Source organism: Centruroides sculpturatus, unplaced genomic scaffold (assembly GCF_000671375.1).
Source record: "Centruroides sculpturatus isolate CEXI.00-Female unplaced genomic scaffold, Cexi_2.0 scaffold158, whole genome shotgun sequence".
NCBI classification, from domain to species: Eukaryota; Metazoa; Arthropoda; class Arachnida; order Scorpiones; family Buthidae; genus Centruroides; species Centruroides sculpturatus.
In genome coordinates this window covers 890,224-900,756 of record NW_019384347.1, presented here as the reverse complement: position 1 = coordinate 900,756, position 10,533 = coordinate 890,224, and the positions used below count along the sequence as shown (strand labels likewise).

General features: G+C 31.1%; 2 protein-coding genes and 1 pseudogene across 2 annotated transcripts; all 3 read left to right on the top strand.

Moving 5' to 3' along the window:
* Positions 1-329: 329 nt before the first annotated feature.
* On the top strand, positions 330-1,841 carry LOC111636157 (annotated as a pseudogene).
* A 1,054-nt stretch (positions 1,842-2,895) lies between these two features.
* LOC111636149 lies at positions 2,896-3,614 on the top strand. The gene has a single exon (XM_023381338.1). The coding sequence runs from the start codon at positions 2,916-2,918 to the stop codon at positions 3,612-3,614; it is 699 nt and encodes a 232-aa protein (XP_023237106.1). The 5' UTR covers positions 2,896-2,915.
* A 103-nt stretch (positions 3,615-3,717) lies between these two features.
* LOC111636310 (OTU domain-containing protein 7B-like) lies at positions 3,718-10,114 on the top strand. Its single transcript, XM_023381531.1, has 8 exons — positions 3,718-3,880; positions 7,095-7,322; positions 7,388-7,633; positions 7,717-7,815; positions 7,903-8,030; positions 8,103-8,239; positions 8,308-8,615; positions 8,735-10,114. The coding sequence occupies exons 1-8, from the start codon at positions 3,718-3,720 to the stop codon at positions 9,805-9,807; spliced, it is 2,382 nt and encodes a 793-aa protein (XP_023237299.1). The 3' UTR covers positions 9,808-10,114.
* The last annotated feature ends 419 nt before the right edge of the window (positions 10,115-10,533 follow it).

Here is a 10,533-nt window from a genome sequence, read left to right as displayed (position 1 = left end):
GGGCAGACTGACCCGTCGCGCATGCATGACAGAAATTTTTTGTAAATTGTTTTGAATTCAAGATCAAACTCATAGTTAAACAGCATTTGTTAATTAATTAATTAATTGAATTCCCATTAAAAACCGTTTGAACCTGATGCAGCGCCCAGAAGGGGTTCGTTTTTTCAATGTTTTTTGATGTACCACACTGTAAATTGGTTCCATGTGTGTAATTTTTTAAGTTAGTGTGGTGTGGTGAGTAGTTATTTATTGATTAAAAATAACTATCTAAACTTTTTTTCGAATTTTTCTTTACCAATCATATTCTGAATAACTTTTTATGTACAGATAATTTTATTTTATCAATTTTTATTGAATTATTATACGAAAAAAATATTTTAATTAAAATGTTCTACAATGTTCATAATGTTCTAGAATGAACCAGACCAGAAGGTTTGAAAATGTTTTGGAATAGTCGAGTACCGTTATGTATGAGTAGTGGCTTTTGACAAAGTGTGACACACATGCTTCAGTTGATTTTTCATAAGTAAAAGTGTACAAATAACAGAAAAAAGTGATAAGTGAATAGTGAAGTATGAAAAGTAAAAATATAAAAAACAATGCCAAAGTGTAAGAAAGAATTTTCATGGTCTCAAATTATATTGCAAAGGCAAAAGATGGTGCAGAGAAATGAAAGCTCAGAAGAAAGAGAAGTACATCTAACATTGCTACGAGAAAATTATCAATGAAACAGAAATAATCAGACAGAAGAGCAACTTGAAAATTATAGGGAAACACATCAAATCAGAGAAAGATTACATAGAAGAAGAGAAACAAGTGCACAGTTGGATGAAAGAAGAAAGCAGAGAAGAGAGAATGAGTGACATTTGCCTAGATGAGCAGGTCAACGTGCAATTATTAGAAACAACTGTACACGCTGTGTGCGAAAGACAGTGAGGAATTTACAGTTTTCAACACGAAGTGTTTCATTATGATCCAACTGAAAATTATAATGAACATCTAAGTGTAGTGATTGGGAGAATGGATCAAGTATGTAAATTTTGTAAAAGCGAAAAAATTCAAAGGAGAAACGCCAAGTACATGCTGCTCAAATGGTAAAATTAGATTACTAGCATTAAACTTGCCGCTGCCTGAATTTTTGGAAATTATGAATGGAGAAACACAGAAATCTAAAGACGTTTTACAAAAAATTAGAAGTTACAATGCATGCTTCCAAATGACATCGTTTGGAGCAACTGCAATAACCAAAGAAGAAGGATTCAGTCCAGTGTTTAAAGTCCAAGGACAAGTATATCATAGAATTGGGTCATTATTACCACTTGCAAACGAAACGCCAAAGTTTTACAAATTTACTTCATAGGAAACAAAGAAGATGAAGTAGATCAACGAATTTTACAGGATTGCATCAAGATATAATTCTTCATTTACAGCGTTTTCTACATATAAGTAATGAGTTAGTGAAAATGTTCAAGACTGCAATGGAGAAAATGGTTTCGGACAATTACAAAATAATAATTTGGGCTGATAAAAGACCAGTTGGTGAGCATGAAAGACAGTTCAATGCACCTCAAATAAATGAAGTAGCGGTAGTAATCATGGACAATGAAAGTACTTATAGGGACATTGTGGTACAACGAAGGAGCAATAAGTTGCAATGTATTGCAGAAACTAATTGCATTTATGATGCCTTGCAATATCCATTAATATATTGGCAAGGCGAAGATGGCTACCATTTTAATATACAACAAATTAACCCACAAATGAATCAACCAACAAATAAAAAAAGTATCTTCAAAACAGTTTTATGCATATTGCATATTGCTTAAATGGAGAGAGAAAATTGTGAGACTAATTGGGGTAGGATGTTACAGGTTCTTGACTCTCTTACCTCTTAATCGACTCTTAAGACCTTGAGGTCCGGTCTCTCTTGTCCAAAGGATGGGCTCTGTTGAGCGGAAGGGTTATAGAGTTAAGGATCATTATTTCATGTCAGGATCTGACACCAATCTATCAATTTATCGGCAGATAGATACGCTTTTAAGTGAGGTCAATTTAACAGGAGCAATCTCGTTCATGATTTCCAGTTTGGAATGGAGGTGGTAATGTAGGAAGAAACGCATACCAATCCAATTTCATTAACAATATACCCATTTATTGTAGAACGTATTTATATGGTTATAGATTATTAAGGGTTTGAGAGCACATAACTTTCTCCGGGTTAACATTCCATATAGGTAATTCCATTCAGGAAAGGTAGCTGACAATAGATAATAGTCGCAATCCTAACCACATTTCGAAAGTACTTGAGAGAGAGCTTACAATCATTGCGAGTAGGATAAATACCTCTAATTGTACAAGATGGTTTCTTGATGATCTTTGGGTTTGGATCCTTGTTGAAATAGTTCATTGATTCGATGTAATTCCAAAAATTGTCGAATAGTTCAGATAGGAAGTCTATCGAAGATGGTGGCGACGAGAGGCAGAAAATCCACAGACACACTCACAGTACAAAATAATCCTTTTTTTCTCCCCTGTGTCGTCATTGCACTTGCCTTTTATGTGGGGGCTCTCTTCTCGAGATTTCCCCACGTACGTCAAAGGGTGATGATCTCCTTTGACCAATGGCAGGTTAAGTGACAAAATTATGACATAACAGTTAACTCATCTTCTACAAGGAAGTATTTTCGTGGGAACAGAGTTTTATGATCAATATTTTATGAGAAAATTTGTCTGTTGTTTTTCTCTTTTTGAGTTAACCCTAACGTTTATAAAATCGTTTTGGTTTCGAAACAAAAACGGTAGATGAAAATGAATAAAAATATTTGAATCTCAGCATTTTTAAATCCTGGCCCTCACAAAATGAATACAATCATATACTTAATTGTTGGCAATTGTTTCTACAGTTTATTGTTGATATGCAAGCAAAAATAGAAGCAGAAAGATTGCTTTACATTTGCCAAAATCAAAGTAAGTTACGAACAGATGAATACATTCGTTTGCGGGATGTGGCAGTCAGTGATGGAAATATTGAAAATCTGGAGCAATTAGTAATTTTGCCTTCTATATTCACCGGTAGCTCCAGACATATGCTTGAATATACACAAGATGCAATGACTTATGTGAGGAAGTATGGTCATCCTGATTTGTTTATAACATTTACATGTAATTCATCATGGAAGGAGATTAAAGATGAGTTACAGTATGGACAACTTCCACATAATAGACATGACATAATTGTGCAAGTGTTCGAACAAAAACAAATAAAATTTATTAATGCGATTGTAAAGAGTCGTATTTTTGGAATTGTCATTTCTTGGATGTACTTCATTGAATGGCAAAAAAGGGGATTGCCACACTCACATGATTTAATTTGGCTCAGAGAGAAAATTCATTCAAATCGAATTGATGATGTTATCAAGGTGGAGTTTCCAAACCCGATTGAAGATCCTGTTTTGTATGAAATAATTGTAAAAAATATGATCCATGGACCATGTGGAGTACTTAATATGCAATCACCCTGTATGAAAGACGACAAATGCTCAAAGCAGTATCCGAGATCATTTTTAAATGAAACCCAAATGGATGATGATGGACATCCAAAATACAGATGTTGACCACTGAGTAAAGGAGGATTTTACGGTGAAAATCAAGATAAGAGGCGTACAACTTGAAATTGGCAATCAATGGGTCGTGCCATATAATCCACTATTATCAAGGATGTTTCAAGCACATATCAGCGTAGAATCTTGCAGTTCTGTCAAGTCAATTAAATATGTGTGTAAATATATTAATAAAGGGAGTGATATGGCTGTCTTTGGAGTAACTAATGAAAATCAACATGATGAAATTTTCAGATATCAAATGGGACGATATATCAAAAGTAATGAGGCAGTTTGGCATATATTAGGTTTTCCAATTCATGACATAGATCAAGCTGTTTTTTACTTAGCAGTTCATCTTGAGAATGGACAACGAGTGTATTTTACGAGTCAAACAGCACAAAGAGTTGCAAACCGACCTGTTAATACAACCTTGACTGCATTTTTCGAATTGTCTCAAAATGACCTGTTTACTTAAATCAAGTAATATAATGGCAATTACTTAAATCAAGTAATATGTAATATTACTTGATTTAAGTCAATAATTAATTATTGTTTTGAAAATATGAATCAGATATACCAGAAAATTAATTTTAAGACATTTTAATAAACAAATTGGTTATAAAATATTTAGATAATAAAAAGAAGTCACTCTACTTCCATGTGATGTTCACCTTCACACATGGCACATATAATAACTATATTACTATGCTTTTTGCAAACATGTTTTCCACATTTTTGACAAATCGATTTTGTCCTATTGTTTTTGTGTTTGCCACAAATAAAGAAATTCCAGGTTTTGCTACTTCTTTGAGCAGCTCTTCGTTTTTATATTTTTCCAAAAANTTGTTTTGAAAATATGAATCAGATATACCAGAAAATTAATTTTAAGACATTTTAATAAACAAATTGGTTATAAAATATTTAGATAATAAAAAGAAGTCACTCTACTTCCATGTGATGTTTACCTTCACACATGGCACATATAATCACTATATTACTGTGCTTTTTGCAAACATTTCTACTGCATTCTTGACAAATCGATTTTGTCCTATTGTTTTTGTGTTCACCATAAATAAAACAAATTCTAGGTTTTGCTACTTCTTTGGACAGCTCTTTGTTTCCCTTATATTTTTCCAAAAATGTGCAAATGTCTTTAGGAAGTGTCAACATCATAGATCTTTCTTCCAAATCTTCTTCCATTAGACTTAGGGCAAGTTTTTTTTTTATAAAATGTCACCTTCTGTCTTTGTTATCAGGATTATTAAATTTAACATATAATATTTAGAATTTATTCCAGCAATGTCGAGATGACAATAAAAGAGAGTTAGTGGCCATCTCCTTGTAATTTGGGATGTGGTATGGGATGAACACATCTGATCTACAGTGTCTGTGTACACCACCTTTAGTAGTATTGTAGTCCAAATTTATCACAGCCTCGTTAATTTCCTGATCAACTTCAGGAGTGTCATGTATGGTTGAAAGAAAGATTACAGCTTTATTTTTCTTTGGAACTATTGAAGCAATGCAATAACCATACTGAAACCAAATAGACATGAATTTATTTGTCTGGTTATGTTTGGAAGAAATTCTGGAGGTATTTCTTGTTTGTTTTTCTTCATTATTCCTAAAAAGGTAAGCCCTTTATTCAATAAATCTACAGCTAAAGGATAACTACTGTAGTAATTGTCTGTAGAAACATTTCTTTTTGTTTTTTCTAACGGCATGACTAATCTCTTTACTATATCATTGGTCTTGTTTGATCTCTCATAGGGCTCTTGCATTTGCTTTCCACAATAAATCTCAAAATTAAGAGTATAAAAGGTTTTAGCATCACATAGAGCATATATTTTTATGCTGTATTTCAAAGGCTTAATATGAATGTATTGTACAAATTCGCAGCATCCTCTAAAAGGATGAAAGCATCTCATCAATTGTCACAAACTCATTCACATTGAAACTGCCTACACAATTGTTAACAAACTCTTGGTGAAAGTCTCGAATTGGTGCAAGCTTATCAGTTATTTTTCATTCATCCCTGGTTTCTAAATTGTCAAATCTAAGTGCACAAACAAAAACCAAAAACATTTATAACTGAAAAGGCCCCATAAAAGGATCATTCCTGTACCATCGGATGACCAGAGCTCACAGCAATTAGTATGACTCTCTTTTTTTTATACCAATCAAATACAATGCTCCAAAAAGGGCTTTTATTTCTGTTTTGGTTGTATCTCTGCAGTCTCTATCTCTTGCATACTTGATGTCAGTCCTTTTTTTCTGAATATATCCGTTAGTATTTGTTACGATTCTTTCAATCATTTGATCAGTAATAAACAAGCGAAATCTATTTCTGCATCTATTTCTTTATTTGTACTTTTGGCAGTAGGTTTTGGTCCTGGCAATGTTTTCATAATATTTTTTGTTTTTGTTTTACCTGAATATAGAGATTTACTGATCCACAAAGTTTCCTTATCTTTTCCTATATAAAATCAATAATTGTCTTTTTCTATCTGCCCATGTTCACTATTTTCTTCTATGACAATATTATCTATGTCATTCCCTGATTGTTTGGAATCACTATCATGAGAATTTTCTTCTATAATTTCCTCTTCTGTCTCACTTTCACTGTGATAGTCAATTTTTCTGGCTCTTCACTTTCTTTGATTAATTCTCTCAATACTTGTTCTAAAGCTTCTTTCAACTTTTCCTGGTTTAAAGGTTTGAGATCTAAAGACATCAAGAAAATACAGATTTCACAAAAGCTGATTGAAACACTTATAGACTAATATAAATTTAAAAATTTATAGAAACTTAGTAATAGTAGATAGTAAAATATGAGATATTTGATATATATATTATTGACATATTAATATGAAAAAAATATTTTCATTGTAGGTCATAAGTGGAATTTACAGTCTGCATTGTCTGCATATTATATTGTTAATTTAATATATTTATTCAATAAACTTGCAAATATTGACCTATTTTATTAAAAAAATTAAAAAAATAAATATAAAAGTATACTGATATTTTACTTACATGGCAGGGTGCATAGTGGCAGTTACAATGCAAATGAGGTACGATTTGATTCAAAGTCCAGTAACAACTAAACAGTTAGTATAACTGACCTGATTTCATAAACACATTGTAACATGTAATATGAAGAGAGAATACTATGCATACTTCCACAATAATTAAGTACAACATCAAACAAAAGACTTTATCTTTATTTTGCGGCAATTTGCCACAGGCACGTTCACCGAAGAGTTAATATAATTATTCAGCTAGTGTTATCAGTATAAGCAAGTCTCAAACTGATTACAGTAAATGAATTTTGTTCTTTTAATATTGATATATGATAATTGTTGTTTAATAGAATGTTGTCTGCATTAATATATTCTTATTCCTCCTGATAGTAAAATATGAGATATTTGATATATACATTGACATATACATTATTGACATATTAATATGAAAAAAATATTTTCATTGTAGGTCATAAGTGGAATTTACAGTCTGCATTGTCTGCATATTATATTTTGAAAGGAATAACTGTTTCTCCTGAAATATCAATAACAAATGATAAAAGAAAAAATTCAACATCTCGATCACCAAATCAGAGTCCAAAAAATCAATGTTCTTCTCCTGGTAAATCTACTTCTCCAGCCAATTATCTTCAAATTCCAAAATCTCCAGAAAGAGAAGTAACTACTGAAGGATCAAGTAAGTTTTTATGTTATACAACATAATTTGTTATTACAAATAAATAAGCAAATAAAAAATTTCAGCAAAACGATTATCTCGTGGAATTTCTCGAGCTACAGATAATGTTAATCTTGTATCAAAAGCAAGAAGTGAGTTTGCTCAAGATTTCAGGAGTTCAGGCAGAAGCAGTAGTCAGTCACAGATTAGATTAGAAACACCCGTTTATACTTTTACACTGCCAGATTTATCAATATATCCAGAAGATTTTAGAGCATTTCTTGAACGTGATTTAATTGAAACTTCTACTCTTGTATCTCTAGAACAAGCCGGTAAACAATATTTTCATATTTTGTTATAAATTTTATTTCTCTTTGAACCTGAATTTTATTTTTAAATAAAATATCAAATATAGGCAGATTAAATTGGTGGGCAGATAGAGGACTGTGTCAGAGGCTTTGGCCTTTAGCAACAACTGGAGATGGAAATTGTCTCTTACATGCAGCATCATTAGGTATGTTTAAATTTATAATGTTTATAAAACTTTGGGTATTTAAATTAAAATATAAAGGTAAATTTAAAATGAATTTTTCATTTACAGGTATGTGGGGATTTCACGATCGTCTTTTAACATTACGTAAGGCATTGCACAGCATACTTTCAAACAGTGCTTTCACTCAGGCATTTTATCGGAGATGGAGATGGCAAACTTCCCTTCAAAACAAAGAAGTAAATAATATTACTTAAATTATAAAATTAAAAATTTTCTTAATGAGTTTATTTAATAATTTTACATTTTAGGCAGGACTTGTTTATTGTGAAGAAGAATGGAGTAGAGAATGGCAAAGTTTATTGAAGTTAGCATCTACAGAACCTCGTTTACATCCATATCAAAAATTAAGTGGATTGGAAAAAAGTGAAACAAGTAGTGGAAGAGAGTAAGAATTTTAGTTATATTGTTACAATTCAAATTTATTTTTAAAAATAATAATACATAAATTTTTAGGACATTGGAATCTGTCCCAGAGAACAAAGGACAAAGTGATGTTTATGAAAGTCTTGAAGAAATTCATGTTTTAGCTTTGGCACATGTATTGAAACGGCCTATTATAGTTATTGCCGACACAATGTTAAAAGATGCTACTGGTCAACCATTTGCTCCAATTCCTTTTGGTGGTATCTATCTTCCTCTCGAATGCCCACTTATTGAATGTCATAGATCACCACTCTGCTTGACTTATGATGCTGCACATTTTTCAGCTTTAGTTGCTATGGACATGGAAGGTTTTGTAGATAAAACTCCACATCTTCCTGGTAAATTTTTATTTGTATATTTCAAAATAAATAAATTACTTATAAATTTTATAAAACAAATAATATGGTTAATAATTAATATAAAATAAATCACTTAAATAAAGTTTTGTTTATTTCAGCTGCAATTCCTTTGGTAGATCCTGAAAATAAAATTCTTCCAATCCAATTTGCAGTAGATCCAGGTCCAGATGTTAGATGGAATCATGATGAAAATGATTTCTTAATAACATCTAATTTACAACTCACCAATAAAGAAAAATTATCATTATTAAATGATTATTTAGATTTATCAGAAATTCCTTTACCAATTTTGGAAAGGCAAGATTCATTTGATTCAACACCAGATTTTATTAATGGTATTAATGAAGAAGTAAGATCAACAGCTGACAGTTTTGATTCTGATGATAGTATAGCAGATACAGCATCTGCTTCATCTACAGGAAGTTTACCTAGTCAACAAAAGAGTAAAGCTGCAAAACAAATTCAAACTGTTGCCAAACAATTTGGAAGTATTGGTAAAACAATGAGTAAAAAATTGAAGAAAAATTTTGGTAGTTTGACTCGAAAATCCGGTTCATTTAAAGGTGAATCAGATTCATTTAAACAAACAATGGAAGGACTTAAAAAGAGAAGACCAAAGGAATCTCCAAGTAAATTAACAATCACAGATGTGATTTCAGATCAAATTCTGGTTGCTTCTCTTCATACAGAAAAAAGGCATGAATATCAGGAAGAAATGATAAAAAATTATCTAATATCAGCTCGTTCACGATTTAATAAAGAAAAAGAATCTAAATATAAATATCAGGGTAAAGAATCGAAACAAAAGGAAAAGTTAACTTATTGTATAAATCCTGGATGTACTATGTTTGGTACATCAGCAACAAGCTATTTATGTTCTTCTTGTTATTCTAAACAGAAACAACAAGAAGTGGAAATGGAAGGTAAGAGAAAATATTCACCAGTACATAAGTTATTACATAAAGACAATTGTATAGATGATGATAGCACAATACTTAGATCACCTGGAAAGTTCAATCACATAGGTATATTAAAGAAAAGTCAGTCAGAATATAGTCCAAAACGAGGCATGCATGCTGCATATTCTCAAATTCCCATTGCTAGTACTTCTAATTCAGAACATAAAGTAGAAATATCTCCTGATAATTGTGATGACACGATTAAAGTTTAAACTGCCAAATTTTCAATTTTTAGTCAACCATTCAAATGGATGATTGACTATGATTTGTATGGTGCAATGTGCCACTCATAATTGAATTTCATGGATAATTATCAGTGTTGTGATTTCTCGTGGATTAGCAAAAACTGAAAGTACTACCAGATCTACATCTTGTATCCTAAAACATATATTAAATTTTGCAATGTACATTTTAAATACTGTATTCCATTTTATAAATACCAGGCTTTATCCACTGCCCAGCAGCCTTGTGTTTTGAAAAAAATAATAATACTATAAATAAATGGCTGTTAATGTGTGATTTATATATATTTATGGCATTGCAAAGACCACAAATGTGTGAAATTAAAATGAATATATATATAGTATATATATGTAGGTATTCATATACATATATATATGTATATATATGGGGTTTTGTATGGTGTTCCTGTTTAGCTGTGATCAGCAAATGCCAAACTCATGTATGATACTTAACTGGGTTAGAAATGACCCCTCCTATTAATCATATCGTACACTGCATTAAGTGATTTCAAGGAAGAATATAGTAAGAAAGTTTCTAGTCTTATTTATCAATTGTAATAATCTTAGATGCTCTACCAATAATTTAATTTGCTTTAATATTTTAAGATTACTATTTTTTATTATTAAAAATAATTAATTGCAATAATTAATATTGCATGTATTTTTTACAGTTATTGTAACTATACAGTAAAGTTT